The sequence below is a fragment of the Acipenser ruthenus genome, chromosome 22 (assembly GCF_902713425.1).
Source record: "Acipenser ruthenus chromosome 22, fAciRut3.2 maternal haplotype, whole genome shotgun sequence".
In the NCBI taxonomy this organism is placed as follows: Eukaryota; Metazoa; Chordata; class Actinopteri; order Acipenseriformes; family Acipenseridae; genus Acipenser; species Acipenser ruthenus.
In genome coordinates this window covers 14,151,697-14,172,233 of record NC_081210.1, presented here as the reverse complement: position 1 = coordinate 14,172,233, position 20,537 = coordinate 14,151,697, and the positions used below count along the sequence as shown (strand labels likewise).

General features: G+C 42.6%; 1 protein-coding gene across 5 annotated transcripts in view; it reads left to right on the top strand.

The window, feature by feature from the left end:
- Window positions 1-20,537, top strand: part of LOC117431353 (C-Jun-amino-terminal kinase-interacting protein 3) — a 217,073-nt gene that overhangs the window by 31,422 nt on the left and 165,114 nt on the right. For all 5 annotated transcript variants that reach the window (XM_058996000.1, XM_058996001.1, XM_034052192.3 and 2 more), the window contains exons 2-4: window positions 9,632-9,752; window positions 19,467-19,537; window positions 19,933-20,021. In XM_058996000.1, the coding sequence (XP_058851983.1) occupies window positions 9,632-9,752; window positions 19,467-19,537; window positions 19,933-20,021 (281 nt within the window). The remainder of the gene's footprint in view (window positions 1-9,631; window positions 9,753-19,466; window positions 19,538-19,932; window positions 20,022-20,537) is intronic.

Here is a 20,537-nt window from a genome sequence, read left to right as displayed (position 1 = left end):
GTGACGTCAGGCCAGAAACTGGAACTGCAAACACACAGGTATTCGAGTGCAAGGCGCACTGCAGCGCTATTTTTTATTGACAAGACAAAAATATTTAAACACAAAACAACTGCTCATAGAGCGAAAATAAATATTTAAACAAAAACAAAGTAACGAACACCAAAACAAATACCTCGGTCAGGCTGGGCAATCGCCTTCAATGATCCTATAGTTTTGTATTTTAGTTTGTTTTGTTCTCTTCTCTCGCTCCCATTCTCTCCTCTGGAACACCCACCTCGAAACAGGGAGAACTGCAGGGTTTTATACTGGTGACCATCTCCCGATTTAGCAACAAATTAACCAATTCATTTAAATCGGGAGATGGTCACCTTCTGCACAAGGTTTTGTGGGATGGGGCTTCCCCATCCCTGCTGACAAACAATAAACAAGACACAGCTTTTCGCTGTCATATTTATAAATAATAATACAAAACAACACAAACACTTAGTGTGCAGGGCTGTTCTGCTGCCCTCCCACTAAAATTCTCTCGATCATGTTTGATATTGCTAAACATTAACTTTCTGCCATTTCTCAGTGATAGATAATGCATTTACAGCATACTGTACTTCTCCAACTATACAACCATTTTCCACATATCTGTCTTGGTTATAAAATATCCCATGTTAAGTGCAGAACAAAAGGACATAGCCACCCTGAAACATTAACAATTGCTGTGATGAGGACACAGTGCAACCTGATCGATAGATATCTCTTTACAAAGTGCTGTTCTTTAACTGGAAATTCAATAACACCACTAACACTGAAGGAACAGAACAGTGTCTCTCTGATTCCCAGTCTAGCTCTCCTTCTGACCTCGACCCAGCTAACAAATTTAGTCACAAGGCACGCGGCTGTCTGTTTTTGTTTGCTAGTAATACATTTTTAATGAAGGCTTCTGAGCAGTGCAGCAGGGTATTGATCGGAGAGACGTGAGCTGTTTAGTTTCCACTCCCCCTGTCACGGGCTGGCTTGAAAAATCTGGATTCTGGATTTTTTTTATTATGACAATAGGTTCTCTGCTTCCAAAATACTTTATGCATGTTTTCTGTAGGCTTGTGAAAGGCCAAGCATCTAGATTCATCATTGGTCCTACAGGAGAAACTGCTTAACTGTGATTTGAAGTAATAACAAAAACCCTCCATGGATGACATGTTGAAATTGTACATGTTATCTAGTCAAGTTTTAAGAGCAGTAGATCCTGTGAGATACGATTCCCTCTATTAACTGATACAGAACCTGTCATATCCGATCCTGTGAGATACGATCCCCTCTAGTAACTGATACAGAACCTGTCATATCCGATCCTGTGAGATACGATCCCCTCTAGTAACTGATACAGAACCTGTCATATCCGATCCCCTCTATTAACTGATACAGAACCTGTCATATCCGATCCTGTGAGATCCAATGCCCTCTATTAACTGATACAGAACCTGTCATATCTGATCCTGTGAGTGAGTGTGTGTGTGTGTGTGAGTGTGAGTGAGTGAGTGAGTGGGTGAGTGAGTGAGTGAAAACCAGAACCAGCGTTGGATACCGAAGAGTGAGTAAGCAAGTTGAAACCGCCGACAGCCAGGTTAGTAGCCAGAGTTTGTTTATTATTGAACAGAGAAGATTAGTTCAGAGATTTTCGATTCCACCAAAGTTTTTGTACACTGTGCACTACCATTGCTGGTAGCGTCACGTGAGCTGTTCAGTGTGTTGATATGTAAATAAATCCTGTTCACCTGCGGGGCATATCAACTTCAACCTCCATCTCAATCTCCTGTCTGTCACTCAGAAGCGAATGAACGCACCCACACGGCAGACAGCTATCCTCCCTATCACAAGCATGAATACCCTATATCTAAAGAAGGGATTTAGGGGAGCTCCCTAATAAAAGCTGAATCTCAGAACAATAATTGTGTGAATATAGTAAATGTATAAGGGTATTTAAAACAACATTCATTTATCTGACTTTTTACATATCCGCCCTTACTCTGGTCCCACCGCAGTCGAATACGTGATGGACTCCTGTACTAACATCATGCTGGAACATTGGTCGAGCTGTGACCCAAACAAGGTGTCCCAGACTGAGACACCAATGGTACATAGACTGCAGATCCTGGTAGTACAGAATAGGTCTAGTCTGAAAAGACTTGACTGCTTTAAAGATGATGGTATGCATTAGTTACAGTGACATTCAGCATGAGTTACAGGACTGATGTTTCTTACAGTGACATTCAGCATCAATTACAGGACAGGACTGATGTTTCTTAGTAATATTCAGCATCAGTTACAGGACAGGTCTGATGTTTCTACAATAGACAGTTCTGGAGATGTACTATGCTGTGCAGTCTTGTGGGGTGAGTTGCAGTATACAGGGTGATTTTGTATACATTGTTGTTTTGCATTGTTTTCCATTCTATTGTACTTAAAGGCTGACATTGAATTTAAATCAAGGGAAGTAATGTTAAAACTGTACAATGCATTAGTAAGACCTCACCTAGAATATTGTGTTCAGTTCTGGTCACCTCGCTACAAAAAGGACATTTCTGCTCTAGAAAAAGTGCAAAGAAGAGCGACCAGAATTATTCCGGGTTTAAAAGGCATGTCATATGCAGACAGGCCAAAAAAATTAATTTATTCAGTCTTGAACAAAGAAGATTACATGGCGATCTGATTCAAGCATTCAAAATTCTGAAAGGTATTGACAATGTCGACCCAGGGGACTTTTACGACCTGAAAAAAGAAACAAGGACCAGGGGTAACAAATGGAAATTAGATGGTCCAGGCCCTGGTACTCTCCCGTCTAGACTACTGCAACTCCCTCCTGGCTGGCCTCCCTGCGTCCGCCACCCGTCCGCTCCAGCTCATCCAGAACTCTGCTGCCCGCCTGGTGTTCTCTCTGCCTCGCTTCGCCCACGCTACTCCACTACTCCGTTCGCTCCACTGGCTCCCGATCACCACTCGCATCCAGTTCAAGACTCTTGTACTAGCCTACAGATGCCTTGACCAGACTGCACCCAGCTACCTCCAGACCCTCATCTCTCCCTACACCCCCACTCGACCTCTCCGCTCCGCCTGCACTAGAAGACTGGCTCTACCTCCGCTACGCTCCCCTGCCTCCAGAGCCCGCTCCTTCTCCACCCTTGCTCCGCAGTGGTGGAATGACCTTCCTACAGATGTCAGGACTGCCCAGTCCCTGACCACATTCCGGCGTCTCCTTAAGACTCACCTCTTCAAACAGCACCTGTACAACTCCTCTGTTTGTATCCTGGGACACTATCACCCTTCATTTAAATGTGCTTTATTTTGCTCTTATCTGCCCCCTATTTTACTGCATTTAATCCTGTACTTCAGAATATTGTAATCTGCCAAGTGTTTAACCTGTAGTATTTTGTATTTAATCATATCCTGATGTAACTATCACTATTTAATCATATCCTGATGTAACTATCACTATTATCTGCTGTATTATTGAATTGTGGTTTGTCACACTTGTACTTTGCTTGAACAAAAGTTATTGTATTTCTTGCTCTTATTGTATTACTTGTATTGTAACACTTGAAATGTATTTGCTTACGATTGTAAGTCGCCCTGGATAAGGGTGTCTGCTAAGAAATAAATAATAATAATAATAATAATAATAATACATTGCACTGATATACCATCTTGATACACTAAAAAAGTTTGAAATATCCAATAAATTTCGTTCCACTTCATGATTGTGTCCCACTTGTTGTTGATTCTTCACAAAAAATTACAGTTTCATATCTTTATGTTTGAAGCCTGAAATGTGGCAAAAGGTCGCAAAGTTCAAGGGGGCCGAATACTTTCGCAAGGCACTGTACTCGTATCTCAAATTATGTATTCTTTGTTTGATGTACTGTTTTTTTTTTTTTTTTAAATACTATCTTAATTACGGGTCATACTGTGGTATGTTACCCCTCTTCATACAGTTGGGAAAAGCAGGTTGTAAATTCTCAAAAAACAATCGTCTCAAAATAAATTATGCCTCTGATATGTAGAGTACATTTGTGGATACTCCTTTTTTTTCAAGGTAGTTTGACACCACAGAAATCTTTTTCTAAGCCATTCTAAGTCATACTAATGGGGGATTTCAACTTCCCCTGTATAAAATGGGAAAACCCAATGGGGGGCACGACGGACGAAATTGAAATGGTGGAAATGACAAATGACTGCTTCCTAATGCAATTTGTCAAGGCACCGACTAGGCATGCCTTGATTTAGTCTTTTCAAATAACGAAGACAGAATAACTAACACAGGTCAGAGAACCATTGGCAAACTCAGACCACAACATGGTCTCATTTTAAGTGATTTTTAAAACCCCAAAAGTAATGACTAAAGCTAAGCTTTACAATTTTAGAAAAGCAAACTATGAAGGCATGAAACAGAGACTAACAGAAGTAGATTGGAGTAAAATAGAGAAAACATCCACAGAAAAAGGATGGCTGTTTTTTTTTAAATGTAGTACTAGAGGCACAAAACAATTACATCCCAAAAGTAGACAAATCTAAATCTAAAACAAAATGGCCAAAATGGTTTAATAGATCAATTAAAAAAATATTCAGCGAAAAAAGGCACTTTACAGAGTGTTTAAAAGGGACCAAAAACAAAGTACACAGAAAGAGTACTTGGAACTGCAAACACAAGTCAAAAAGGAAGTTAGAAAGGCCAAGAGAGAGATAGAAATCAATATTGCTAAGGGGGCTAAAACCAATTCCCAAAATGTTCTTCCACTATTATAACAGCAAGAGAACATTCAAAGAGGAGGTTAAATGTCTGAGACACAAATGGCAAAATCATAGATGAAGAAAAAAAAAATAGCAAATATATTAAAAAGAAACAAGGACCAGGGGTCACAAATTGAGATTAGATAAAGGGGCATTCAGAACAGAAAATAGGAGGCACTTTTTTACACAGAGAATTGTGAGGGTCTGGAACCAACTCCCCAGTAATGTTGTTGAAGCTGACACCCTGGGATCCTTCAAGAAGCTGCTTGATGAGATTCTGGGATCAATAAGCTACTAACGACCAAATGAGCAAGATGGGCCAAATGGCCTCCTCTCGTTTGTAAACTTTCTTATGTTCTTATTGAACAACCCTTGGGTGACATTACAGTGTCTCTGTTGTACAGATTTGCCATTTAAATATCCTCCTTCGCGCCCCCTCCGTTTCACGCTGCTCTGACAGTGTTGTGTGAGTTAGGAATCTCCTGTAGAAGTGTAGGTTTGCTGCAGACTGTCCAAAATCTTCGGGACACAGACTACAAACCGTTACTAAATTAGGGAAAAGTGAATTTTAGTAATGTAATTTACTAAAAAAATGACATTAATTTTATACATTTGAAATGGAAGGGAGAAGTACAAACAGGAGTCTACACTGCCATTACGCAGTAAAAAAAACAAAAACCTGCTGATATTGGGAATTGTACATTTAAAATACTGTATTTATAATTGAGAACTTTTGATGGAACAAATATATAGAAAGGTATAACGCATTTAACCAAATACCCACCATTTCGTCTCATTTCTTCACCCGCTGATGACTTGAAGGTGGCATTTTAATAATAATAAATTGAAATTTTACCAAAATATGAATACATTTTTTTAACAAAATAGCAAAAAGCTTGTATTCCCTCTGATGCTGTATGACTGTATTACAGCGTCACGTGATGTTTGTGAGTACACATCATGCAAGGTTGAAAATGACATCATGCTTTCATGCTTTATGTTTTCTTGTTTATGTAAACACACCCCAAACGAGCAGAGCATGATAATTGAACTGAAGAGTGTGCATTTGTTTTTAAGTGACAATGTGTCCAGACTTGAACAATATGAGCCCGATAACCACAATTCCGGGGTGGAGGGGGGGAAGTCTCCTTCAGATCCTTATCGGATGCCCGCGAAAGTCGGAAACTTCATGCTGGGGGGCTCCCGACCAAATCCTCCGGCGCACATTGTGCGTGTGAGCGTGAACATTCTGCAGCCCTGCTGCAGAGATCCTCCTCTGCAGTGGCACTTTAGCAGAGCATTGAACTGACGCAGCTCGCAACAGAGCTACAATTTCACAGCAGTGCAACTAATATTTACATTTCAGTGCAATGTCAAAGTAAGTTCAACACTACCTGAAAACAGAGTACCAGATATCATGTTATTAAATAAAAATCCTTGTTTACTGTGACGTAGCCTATATAATGAATGAACGTGCACATTACTATTTATGGAATCATTTTGTTAGCTGCACTCACTGCCTTGATTCTTTGGGCCCAATAATACACAATATAGTATGTGTCTCATTATCTACTGGATCATGCCAGTCCAAAAAATCCTTCGCTTCCTTAAGATGACCTTGTCAACTTTCGCCCTATGTCCAATCTCTCATTTGTTTCCAAAGTTATCGAAAGGATAATTGCCGGCCAACTCCGTCGTCATCTTTATAACAATAACCTCTTTAAAGTCTTTCAGTCTGGTTTCAGAAAGGGTTGCAGCACAGAAACTGCTCTTCTGAGAGTAACACATGATCTCAGAATGAACACTGATCAAGGTGCCTTGTCCATACTCATTCTATTAGATCTGTCAGCAGCCTTCGATACCATCGATCATGGATACTGCTGGAGAGCCTTGAGAAGCAAATCAGACTTTGTGGTATGGCATTGGCCTGGTTTGTCCTGCTTCACTCAGCGTACCCAGTTCATCACCATGGGTGACTTCCGATCTGACTCCACCAATCGTTGATCGTGGGGTCCTTCAGGGCTCTATTTTAGGCTTTTCTCAATTTACATGCTGCCATGTTTAGAAGGTCTGACATTGACTTTCACGTGATACTCAGATTTACTTCTTATTACCTGCAGACCCAAAGCTTGGATTTGCAGGATAAATGACTGACTGTGTGAAGTCCAATCATGGATGTCAAGTAACTGTCTGTACACTGGCTTCCTGTGAAGTTCTATAACTATAAAATCATTGCATGATATGACCCCAACCTGTCTGTCTGACCTAATTGTCCCTCATGCTTCAAAGCGCACTTTGTGCTCGTCTAGCGCAGGAATGCTACAGGTCCCTTGAGCTAATCTCAAAACATTCAGCTCAAAAGCCTGGAATGCCCTCCCAGACGAAATCCGACATGCAGACTCAACTCTTTCTTTTGGTCGGCTACTGAAAACCCTTCTGTTCAGAGCTGCCTTTAACTGTTAGAACTGTCCCTTGTTGTTTTTACATGAAGCACTCTGTGATGTGAACACATGAAGGGTGTTATATAAATGCAAAAAAAAACAGACTATGGTTCCCAAACAAGTAGAGAAACACACTGGTGTTCCCACAAACCACAAGCATCATAGGACCAGAGACATAGGGCTTGACACAAACGTGCCATTTTATCTGGGCAATACCAAACAGGAATGTGCTAGTTATAATGAAACAAACAAAAAATATATTACCAGTTGCATCATCAGTGCTTTACCTGCACCCAACAGCTTTTAGAATTAAATGCAGTTTATTTTTGGTGAGTGCTTCATCTCTACTCTCAGACATAAAGAGATTGTAGCTAACAAAATAATTTCATAAATCTAACCAGTGTTTCCATTAATTATTACTAAAAAATCAAAAATAAGCATTACATTTAAATTGAATGCGTAAAAATACACAGCTTGTCTACCTCCCCTAAAACTTCCACTAACAACTACATCTCCCACAATGCAATGTCTTTAGTTACTAGGAAATGTACACAAGAAAAACCAAACCAACCTTTGCAGCCAATCACAGTAAAAATATGAACAATTTGAAGCTACACAGGTAGAAGAGTAAACACCCCAGTCCAGCTTAAAACTGGAACCATCGTCACAGGCAACCGCTCAAAAAAGGTGCCTATGTTGCAGCAGCAAAGGTCATTCAAAATGATCTAGACAGCATTCAGAACTGGGCAGACACATGGCAAATTACATTTAATAGAGAAAAGTGTAAGGTACTGCACGCAGGCAATGAAAATGTGCATTATAAATATCATATGGGAGATACTGAAATTGAAGAAGGGAACTATGAAAAAGACCTAGGAGTTTATGTTGACTCAGAAATGTCTTCATCTAGACAATGTGGGGAAGCTATAACAAAGCCCAACAAGATGCTCGGATATATTGTGAGAAGTGTTGAATTTAAATCAAGGGAAGTAATGTTAAAACTTTACAATGCATTAGTAAGACCTCATCTAGAATATTGTGTTCAGTTCTGGTCACCTCGTTACAAAAAGGATATTGCTGCTCTAGAAAGAGTGCAAAGAAGAGCAACCAGAATTATCCCGGGTTTAAAAGGCATGTCGTATGCAGACAGGCTAAAATAATTGAATCTATTCAGTCTTGAACAAAGAAGACTACGCGGTGATCTGATTCAAGCACTCAGAATTCTAAAAGGTATTGACAGTGTCGACCCAGGGGACTTTTTCGACCTGAAAAAAGAAACAAGGACCAGGGGTCACAAATGGAGATTAGATAAAGGGGCATTCAGAACAGAAAATAGGATGAGAATTGTGTTGTAATGTTGTTGAAGCTGACACCCTGGGATCCTTCAAGAAGCTGCTTGATGAGATTCTGGGATCAATAAGCTACTAACAACCCAGCGAGCAAGATGGGCCGAATGGCCTCCTCCTTGTTTGTAAACGTTCTTAGGTTCTTATATTGAAAGCTATTAAATGGTTTAATAGAAGAAGTCATGTTAATTTTATTGCACTGCAAGTCTAATCACCTGTCGTACAGAACACATACAGTAGGTCCCTTCAGTACAGTAGGTGAAAGTTTTAGTAGGAAAGTGGCTATTGAAAGCTTGTTTTCTGAACTTGTGAGGCTTTCATTAAAAAATGAAAGTTTTAAATTAGCAACACATCGTCCGATTCCTAGCAGCTGATTGAGCTCAAAACACATTGTCAAACAGGTAACACAGCAATAACTAATAATAACCCAAGGTGTGGTACGGAACAGAAAAGCCTGAGCACTTTGTTTATTTTATTTTTTTTATCGCTCTTCATGCAGTGATTTAGAGGACTCAAACCTTGGTGCACTAGAGCAGCCATTATGAAAAGAGCTTTGAAACAGACTTTAAAGTTGTAAGTGTAAAAAGTTGTCAGGATGTTAACAATGAAAAGAATAATTACAGGTGTGTTATGTAAAGAGTTGTAGCAGCACGTGGGGACGTGTAACTATATTTTATCTATCCTAATGCACAGAAAGTGTTGGCTGCTTCTTACTATTCTATTATTATTCTGTTATTGATGAATTATGAAACAAACATTACATTTTTGCAAAAAATATAGTGTAGTGCTTGCAAGAAACAGATTGCTTTACCTTTGCTATATCCCGTGTTGTCCGTATCGCAGCGGTATATATTTTTATTTTGATATTTTTATTCACACATCCTAGGTAAATCCTAGGAGATTTTCTTTCTTTTTTTTACTGTTACCTGGGCTTGTTTTCCAGGAGAAACATCGCAGTGTCTCCCAGTAAGTGCACCACCCCAGTACCTACAGTTGAGCACAGGCCTGGCTCCTCTGGCCTCGGCGCAGTGTTGTAGTTATCCTGAGTGCTGCTCTGTGTCTCCGCAGAAGTTCATTGAGTTCGAGGATGCCCTGGAGGGGGAGAAGAAGGACCTGCAGACCCAGGTGGAGGTGCTGGAGCTGCAGACCAGGCAGCTGGAACTCAAGACCAGGAACTATGCTGACCAGAGTGAGTACCACCACACTCTCTATTAACCCTTCAGAAAAGGATCTTAAAACCTAAAGTGCGTCCCTGAGGCATGACCATGAGGAGAGTCATACAGGCAGGGGAGCGCAGGGGACTGTGTCCCGGCTGTTTGAAACTCTCATTCTTCATTCTACATGGCAGCATTGCATTGACTCTGGTGCTCCTGTGATTCCACAAGGCACAACCTCACCACACCACAATGCCCCCTGCTGGCCAGGCACCTCATGTGCTCAAGCAAAATGCTATCCCAGACCAAAAAAAAAAAAAAACATTTGCAAGTTCCCAACGACCTGGATTTTTCTTTTAATGCCAGTTTTACATCTGTAAATTCCAGCAAAATTTGTAATCACGTTATTTTTCTGCATTATCTGAATGTTAAAGTACTGTACTGTACTGTAGCCCACTGTTCGTTGTGGAATGAAGTTGGAAGTCACTGCAGAAAGTGGGAAGAAAGACATGTGCACATGGAAACACATTTTCAGTAGGACTCTGTGGCAAAGTGCCCCGCCCCTGTGTGCATTTGTGTGTTCTATGTTGTATGTATGCGTGCGTATGTTAATGTTGGTGTATAGATTGGTACACGGGATATAAACAGGTCTGTGTTTCATGTGTGTTTAAATTGTATATTTGTATTTAGGCACGGGATTGCACATCACGCACGTGCATTTAAAATATAATATGCGAGCACGGGGTTGCACAGAATTAATTCACGTGCTGGGATTCAAGTGAATAATTAATTAGTAATTGAATCCCAGCACAACAGTATATATAGATGCACATTTTCATTCAGTCGGGGTTAGGTGTTCGGAAGAGGAGAACGGGTGAGAGAGAGAGAGGAGAGTTAAAATCATTAAAAGTAAACGTAAAGTGTTTGTTCTCACCGTGTTTGTTTGTCTCTCCGTGCACCGTTTGTTTAGTGTTAGTCCGTTTTGTCTGTCTTTTTATTTTGGCTACAAGTGCCGTGTCCTGTGTTTTGTGTACCGTTTAAAACCTTTTATTTGTTAATAAACGCTGAGTGCAGCCATTGCACTCAGCTCATCATCACCACCGTCTCTGTCTGTGTATTCCTCTCTGGTCTGACGCCACCCACTCTGGCCGTCTTTGTGACACGTGGTGTCTTCGTGGGATAGCCGCGCCTCCAAGCGTCAGACCAGGAGGGGTCTGGATTACAAAAAAAAAAAAAAAAAAAAAAAAGTAAGAGCAAGAAGAGGGATGGGGAGAAAGAGCTGCAGGAAGCAGCAGAAGCAGCGGTCACCCCAACCAGCAGTAGCCACCCCACTGCCACCGGGTTCCCCACCGTCCCGAGAAATATGGGACTGGTTGGTGCACCCCGAGGGGAAAATGGAAGGCTGAAGAGACGGCTGCCGGGACCTGGAGGACCTCCTCGGGGGCCTCGAGGACCAAGGCTGGTGCATGGCCTGTGGGGTCCAAGGACACACGGTGGCGATCTGCCCCTTCCAAGGTGAGGAGGAGGAGGAACAGCAGCCCGGGTGACTGCTGTGCTGAGCCTGGGCATTCCCGCACCAACTGCCCCTGGTACCCCCTCGGAGAGCTACCCCAACGATGCCCCATCTGCGGAGGTGAGCACTTCGTGGCCCACTGCCCTGTCCATCAGGAGAGGGAGGAGCAGGGGTCGCCTCAGTCTCCACCACCAGCAGGGGGAGGTAGACTGCTGCTCCCACCGCCCCAACCACAAGTGCAACAGCGACCAGAGGAGCCAGAGAACCTGTTCCCCTGGTGCACCTGGTGCGGAGAGGTGGATCACCGCTGGAGGGACTGCTCCGAGGTTCCACCGAGCTGGTGCGGGCGGTGTGAGGAAGGGGGACATGACTGGTCAGGATGCCCCTATGCCAGCTCGCCAGTGCCCAAGCGGGAGGAGCCTGAGCGTCCACAGCCCAAGCGGGAGGAGCCTGAGCGTCCACAGCCCAAGCGGGAGGAGCCTGAGCGTCCACAGCCCAAGCGGGAGGAGCCTGAGCGTCCACAGCCCAAATGGGAGGAGCCTGAGCGTCCACAGCCCAAACGGGAGGAGCCTGAGCGTCCACAGCCCAAGCGGAAAGAGCCTGAACGTCCTACGCCTGAGTGGGAGGAGCCCGAACGTCCTACGCCTGAGTGGGAGGAGCCCGAACGTCCTACGCCTGAGTGGGAGGAGCCCGAACGTCCTACGCCTGAGTGGGGGGAGCCCGAACGTCCACAGCCCAAGAGGGGGGAGTCGGTGCGTCCACAGCCCAAAAGGGAGGAGTCGGTGCGTCCACAGCCCAAAAGGGAGGAGTCGGTGCGTCCACAGCCCAAAAGGGAGGAGTCGGTGCGTCCACAGCCCAAAGGGAGGCAAGTCGGGGCTTCCACAGCTCTGGGACCCAAGCCACCAGCAGAGGGAAAATGCCTGCTGGTTCAGCCCCAAGAGCCGGAAGGGGAGGAGTTACAGGCCCAACCCCCTGGAAATTTTTTGGGGGGAGAGGGGCAGGAGGCTGGTGTCCCCCAGCAGCCTCTATTCATGCTGCTGAAGGCAGCACAGCGCGCACCAGCCCAGCCGCCACAGCGGAGGGAGCCAGCGCCGCCAGGAGCAGAGGAGCTGCCTCTGCCTCCGCCACCTCCACCGGCAGGAACAGAGCAGCAGGAGCTGCCTCTGTCTCCGCCACCTCCACCGGAAGGAGCAGAGGAGCAGGAGCTGCCTCTGCCTCCGCCACCTCCACCGCTTCCTCCACTAGGAGCAGAGGAGCAGGAGCTGCCTCTGCCTCCACCACCACCATGAGCAGAGGAGCAGGAGCTGCCTCTGCCTCCGCCACCTCCACCGCTTCCTCCACTAGGAGCAGAGGAGCAGGAGCTGCCTCTGCCTCCACCACCACCAGGAGCAGAGGAGCTGGAGCTGCCTCTGCCTCCACCACCGCCAGGAGCAGAGGAGCTGGAGCTGCCTCTGCCTCCACCACCGCCAGGAGCAGAGGAGCTGGAGCTGCCTCTGTCTCCACCACCGCCAGGAGCAGAGGAGCTGGAGCTGCCTCTGCCTCCGCCACCGCCCGGAGCAGAGGAGCAGGAGCTGCCTCTGCTGCCCGTACCTCCGCAGGGAGTACGGTGTCCGGAGCCCCAGAAAGGGGAGCTGCCGGCCACGAAGAAGGGGGAGGAGGTCTGGAAACCACTTTCCCCAGCAGCAGTTTCGCTGCAGGAGTTCTTGTGGCCGGAGCCCCACAGGAGGGAGCTGCCGGCTACGAAGAAGGGGGAGGTCGGGGGACCACCCGCCCCCGCAGCTTTTTCGCTGCAGGACGGGACCAGCATGCTGTCAGCCGTGCCACTACCGGCAGGGGCGCTGACAGCATTGCCAGCCATGGGCCTACTGAAGCCTCCCTTCCCAGCCCGAGACTTTGTCCTGGACTGCTGGATTTTTAAGGGGGGAGGTGGCCGTTGAGGCCATGTGTGCTGCGCACAAGGGGGGGTATATGTGAAAAAGTGCCCCGCCCCTGTGTGCATTTGTGTGTTCTATGTTGTATGTATGCGTGCGTATGTTAATGTTGGTGTATAGATTGGTACACGGGATATAAACAGGTCTGTGTTTCACGTGTGTTTAAATTGTATATTTGTATTTAGGCACGGGATTGCACATCACGCACGTGCATTTAAAATATAATATGCGAGCACGGGGTTGCACAGAATTAATTCACGTGCTGGGATTCAAGTGAATAATTAATTAGTAATTGAATCCCAGCACAACAGTATATATAGATGCACATTTTCATTCAGTCGGGGTTAGGTGTTCGGAAGAGGAGAACGGGTGAGAGAGAGAGAGGAGAGTTAAAATCATTAAAAGTAAATGTAAAGTGTTTGTTCTCACCGTGTTTGTTTGTCTCTCCGTGCACCGTTTGTTTAGTGTTAGTCCGTTTTGTCTGTCTTTTTATTTTGGCTACAAGTGCCGTGTCCTGTGTTTTGTGTACCGTTTAAAACCTTTTATTTGTTAATAAACGCTGAGTGCAGCCATTGCACTCAGCTCATCATCACCACCGTCTCTGTCTGTGTATTCCTCTCTGGTCTGACGCCACCCACTCTGGCCGTCTTTGTGACAGACTCCTACTGGTGTTTTCACCTGCAAGCCTATAGTGCTGGCAGCTGCATTTCAAGCATTAAATTGTTATTGTGTTTACAAGAAACACATTACATCATTACCTTTGCTGTGACCCATGTTGTCTTTATCAAAGCATTATATTTTCTAACATATTGATGATCCTTCTGAAATTTTTAATCACTCTTGTAAAAGGGGTGTTCTGTAACACTTTAACACTAGAAGTCCCGGAGATATACTCATACCTAGAAGCCCCGCAGCAGTCTTTCTAACCGCTGTATTCAAAACATTGTAAATAGTATAACGAAAGGAGAAACAGCCGGATGTCATTTGTTTTTGTTTTTTGAGTACGTCACATAAACATGTGAACAACCGAAGCACATAAATAATATATATATATATATATAACACATAAATTAAATATATATATATATATATATATATATATATATATATATATATATATATATATATATATATATATATATTTGTTAGAACTTGAATACAAAATGTTAGAACTTGAAGCTGCTGCACTAACAAGTAACTACGATGTGATAGGTGTTGCAGAAACTTGGTTGTCTGAGAGTGATGGTGACAAATATAATATTAGTGGGTATATACTGTATAGGAAAGACAGGCAGGCCAGAAGAGGCGGAGGGGTAGTGCTATACATAACAGTCTTGAAGCCCAGGTGTTAAATCAGGACAAAGAAAACAACGCCAAATCAATATGGGTCAGAATAATGGACAAAAATTCAAAGGGCATAATAATAGACCGCCAAATTCAGACGCTGAGCAAAATAATCTGTTATACAATGACATTAGAAAGGCGCGTAGAAAAGGAGAAGCCATACTAATGGGGGATTTCAACTTCCCCCACATAAAAAGGGAGAACCCAGTGGGGAGCTCGACGGACGAAATTAAAATGGTGGAAATGACAAATGACTGCTTCCTAATGCAATTTGTCAAGGCACCGACTAGAGGGGAGGCATACCTTGATTTAGTCTTTTCAAATAACAAAGACAGAATAACTAAAACAGAGGTCAGAGAGCCATTGGCAAACTCAGACCACAACATGGTTTCATTTGAAGTATTTTTTAAAACCCCAAAAGTAATGACTAAAGCTAAGGTTTACAATTTTAGAAAAGCAAACTATGAAGGTATGAAACAGAGACGAACAGAAGTAGATTGGAGTAAAAAAGAGAAAACATCCACAGAAAAAGGATGGCTGTTTTTTAAAAATGTAGTACTAGAGGCGCAAAACAATTACATCCCAAAAGTAGACAAATCTAAATCTAAAACAAAATGGCCAAAATGGTTTAATAGATCAATTAAAAAAAATATTCAGAGAAAAAAGGCACTTTACAGAGCGTTTAAAAGGGACCAAAAACAAAGTACACAGAAAGAGTACTTGGAACTGCAAACGCAAGTCAAAAAGAAAGTTAGAATGGCCCAGAGAGCAATAGAAATGAACATTGCTAAGGGGGCTAAAACCAATTCCAAAATGTTTTTCCAATACTATAACAGCAAGAGAACATTCAAAGAGGAGGTTAAATGTCTAAGACATACAAATGGCAAAATCATAGACGAAGAAAAAAAAATAGCAAATATATTAAATTATACTTTTCACAGGTTTTTACAAAGGAGGACACGGACAACATGCCCCACATGTCAACCTGTTCCTATCTAGTTTTAGATAACTTTGGCATAACAGAGGCAGAAGTGTTGAAGGGAGTAGGAGCTCTTAAAATAAACAAATCCCCAGGGCCGGATGAGATCCTCCCAATAGTACTCAAAGAAATGAAAGAAGTTATTTACAAACCACTAACCAAGATCATGCAACAGTCTCTTGACACAGGGGTTGTACCGACAGACTGGAAAATTGCAAACGTAATACCGATCCACAAAAAGGGAGACAAAACCGAATCAGGTAACTACAGACCAATAAGCCTGACTTCTATTATATGTAAACTTATGGAAACTATAATAAGATCCAAAATGGAAAATTACCTATATGGTAACAATATCCTGGGAGACAGTCAGCATGGTTTTAGGAAAGGGAGATCGTGTGTAACTAACCTGCTTAATTTTTTTGAGGATGCAACATCGACAATGGATAATTGTCATGGTTTATTTAGATTTCCAGAAAGCTTTTGACAAAGTCCTGCATAAAAGATTAATTCTCAAACTGAACGCAGTAGGGATTCAAGGAAATGCATGCACATGGATTAGGGAGTGGTTAACAAGTAGATAACAGAAAGTACTGATTGGAGGAGAAACCTCAAAATGGAGCGAGGTACCCAGTGGTGTACCACAGGGATCAGTATTAGGTCCTCTGCTATTCCTAATCTACATTAATGATTTAGATTCTGGTATAGTAAGCAAACTTGTTAAATTTGCAGATGACAAAAAAAATCAGAGGAGTGGCAAACAGTATTGCAGACATTTAATAGAGAAAAGTGTAAGGTACTGCACGCAGGCAATAAAAATGTGTATTATAAATATCACATGGAAGATACTGAAATTGAAGAAGGGAACTATGAAAAAGACCTAGGAGTTTATGTTGACTCAGAAATGTCTTCATCTAGACAATGTGGGGAAGCTATAAAAAAGGCTAACAAGATGCTCGGATATATTGTGAGAAGTGTTGAATTTAAATCAAGGGAAGTAATGTTAAAACTCTACAATGCATTAGTAAGACCTCACCTAGAATATTGTGTTCAGTTCTGGTCACCTCGTTACAAAAAGGATATTGCTGCTCTAGAAAGAGTGCAAAGAAGAGCAACCAGAATTATCCCAGGTTTAAAAGGCATGTCATATGCAGACAGGCTAAAAGAATTGAATCTATTCAGTTTGAACAAAGAAGACTACGCGGCGATTTGTTTCAAACATTCAAAATCCTAAAAGGTATAGACAAAGTCAACCCGGGGGACTTCTTTGACTTGAAAAAAGAAAAAAGGACCAGGGGTCATAAATGGAGATTAGATAAAGGGGCATTCAGAACAGAAAATAGGAGGCACTTTTTTACACAGAGAATTGTGAGGGTCTGGAACCAACTCCCCAGTAATGTTGTTGAAGCTGACACCCTGGGATCCTTCAAGAAGCTGCTTGATGAGATTCTGGGATCAATAAGCTACTAACAACCAAACGAGCAAGATGGGCTGAATGGCCTCCTCTCGTTTGTAAACTTTCTTATGTTCTTATGTTCTTATGACCTCACCTAGAATATTGTGTTCAGTTCTGGTCACCTCGTTACAAAAAGGATATTGCTGCTCTAGAAAGAGTGCAAAGAAGAGCAACCAGAATTATCCCGGGTTTAAAAGGCATGTCGTATGCAGACAGGCTAAAAGAATTGAATCTATTCAGTCTTGAACAAAGAAGACTACGCGGTGATCTGATTCAAGCATTCAAAATTCTAAAAGGTATTGACAATGTCGACTGGGATCAATAAGCTACTAACAACCAGACAAGCATGATGGGCTGAATGGCCTCCTCTCGTTTGTAAACTTTCTTATGTTCTTCTTATGTTCTTATTTATTTTACAAATCAAAACAAGAAAATGTAAATAAATAATCATCTGAACAGATATCGGTTTACAACATACATATTTATAAAACTGAAACGATAGCAATACATTTTTAACTTTAACAGCAACTGAACAACGTAGATAAACAAACTAAGAAATAAACATTTTACAGAAGCGCACAGCACAAGAAGTTATAAAAAAAAGTCTAATTTATTTTCCTTTTTTTGACAAAAGGGTATTCCTTTATCTTGAGTCTAAGGCTGTTCACAATCAACACAGATAATGCGCTTCTCCACGCCACCTTTCTGCACAGGGCACAGCTGTCCAAAGTTTTGTTTTTATTGCACTTGCCAACCTGGCATTGGCGTCTCTTGCGGCTCTCAGCGGGGTTGCCAGCTTCAGCTGTGGGGACACGCTTGGCAGTCTCCCATTGTTCCAAATGTTTCTTGCAAAGTTGCTGTGTTAACTGTAAAATATTTTCTCTCCATGGTAAATCTTCTCCGTGCATTCTTTGTAAAGTACCCAGGAGTTGATGGCTGCTAGGTCCAATACATTGTAAAACACCTGAACAGACCACCATCGGGAGCCAGCTATCACGGAATACTTCCGTGCCATCTGATCCAAAACATCAACTCCATATTTTGTTGCGTTGTAAAACTCCACGATCTCTGGTATTTATTTTCACTAGCCCTGATGCTAATTGACTGACCAAAGCAGTGCAGCTGGCAAGCAGGCGCCAGCCTTCAAAAGGCTGATTGAAAATGATAGACTGGCAGTCATTCACTCAGTTAGAGAGTAGAGACTAATCTGATTACAGCTAAACACATTGTGGACTGATAAATAAAAATAATAAAGTAGAATACCGTTCTGTATAATCAAAATACAATTGTTTTCTGTGTGGCTGTCAATGTGACTGCTGTGACAAAGTGGCTGAGTGGATGCAGGTGCAGGAGTGATGTAGTGCGTGAATGAAACAGACAGAGAGAATTGTAATCCGGTTTGGAAAGGATTTTATTAATGGTTTCCAGGTCTGGCAACCAAACAATAATCCCCTGGCAATACGCACCAATGTGTACTGCACGGGGCAAATAACAATAGGATTGCAGTCCCAAATAATAAACAATAATATCCACCTCACAATAATATAAACACGGTCACCAGTCCTGGGTGTGTGCAGTAGTGCTCCTGATGGGTTATTTATTTCGTGACAGTGGTGAAGTGTTGTTCCGGCTTTTTGCTGGCCCAAGGCGACAGCTCCGGAATAGTGTTAGCTGTCTGGTGATTCACAAACAAGACAATTACTAACAGACACAAAAACAAACAAACCACTCACAAAACTGTTACGTTCTCTGTGGTCTCTCACAGTCATTCTTGTTTACAATATAAAACCAAAACGAAGGAACAGATTACGATTCTCCGTCTCCTTTAATGCTGTCACACATGACCCCTTCGTTTACCTTCCGGGTCAATGCGTTCTTGCAACGGAGTCTTGCCTTCATTCAGACTGGATGACTTCCCGACCCTGGGAAAGAACTGTCAGACCAGCCCGTCCAAAGAACTCTGTTCTTGTTGCTTGGTGCCCTCACAGGTCAGGAGGGAGATTTACAACCAAGAATCATTGTCTTTCTGTCACAGTGCTCCCGGGGCTTTTAGGTATAATGTAATATATGTCCTTTATTTCTGCACTCCCGCATTTCATGCTTTGTGAGAATATTTAATACATACGGACAGAAAGGTACGTGAACGCACAGCCCCATATGTGTTACACGACTGGAGAAAATTACATTTTAAAACCAAAAACCGCCAAAATGACTGCCGCGGGGCTTATAGTGTTAAAACAATGACAGGGGCTGATGCGTGTTTTACATATTGAATAAAGATTACTAACCTTCAAAAAAAACTAATGTGTGGTTGTCCTAACTTTATTCCTGCACAACATGGTACAACTTGAGTTTGTTGTAAATCTGTTCATTATAAGTGTTTAAAAGAACTAAAAGAAACAACTATTCTTTGCAAATTATGGCAATTAAATGCAATTGTGGGGGTTCTGATGAGCAGACCAGTGCCATGAGCAGGGTCCTTGCTGTGTTCATCCTGCAGTTAAAAGCTGTGTTTCTTTCTTCCAGTGACCCGTCTGGAGGAGCGTGAGTCAGAGATGAAGAAAGATTACAACACCCTCCACCAGAGACACACAGAGGTACCAAGGCAGTACAGTAGGGAGCTACTGTACACACGGGTTCAGAGTGCAATCGGAACTATACAGTAGTGTATGGACTGAGATAGAGTTGTAGTTTAATTTGCAATAGGGGGCTACTGTACACACGGGTTCAGAGTGCAGTCGGAGCTATACAGTAGGGTAATGACTAGTTAGTGTTGCACTGACTTGGTCACCTGGAGGATGACATCGTCCCCACCCCTTCAATGATTCTTTCCTTTTACCAACTAGCAGGAAGTGTAAACAGAAACTGAGAACTTTATTTAACCTAAAGTACTACCGGTTATCATGTGTCAAAGTGAGAATACATATTATAACAAGCTATGTCCAAGTCTTAGTCTGTGCTGCTGCAACATTATATCCATGCTTCTCTCCAGATGATCCAGACATATGTGGAACACATTGAGAGGTCCAAGATGCAGGTTGGAACTAACAACCAGACTGACAGAGTTGGCAGCGGAAGAACGTAAGAAACAAGGGCTTTCATTCTTATTTCATTATTGGTATTTATTCTGTGGAGTGTTTATGGGAGAAAGGTCTATAAATTCTGACAAAAAATGGAATGTGATTTCTCTATAGAATTAGCATTTAAAGGCTTTCAATAACCATATGGTTAATATACAGAGTGCTAGCCAATGTTTTAAAACCAGTTAACTCTAGCAACTGGCACTAATACTGTGATCCCTCAGTTCTTCTACTGAATGTCGTTGCTTGAGTTGTACACTCTTGTAACTGGTAGATATTTCAAAGATTAAAGGAGTTGCTATGCCTCCTGGTACAAAACCTGTGTGTAGCTCAGCTTCGATGCAGTGGTTTGGACCATTTAACCTGCCAGTCTGCTGCTAATGCTAATGCCACAACTGTAAACACATTAAAGCTATTTCTAACAATTATTTACACTTACTGTAAACTACTCTGTATTTAAATATTAAGATTGTAACACCTATAAATCGCCTTGGATAAAGGCGTCTGCCAAATAAAT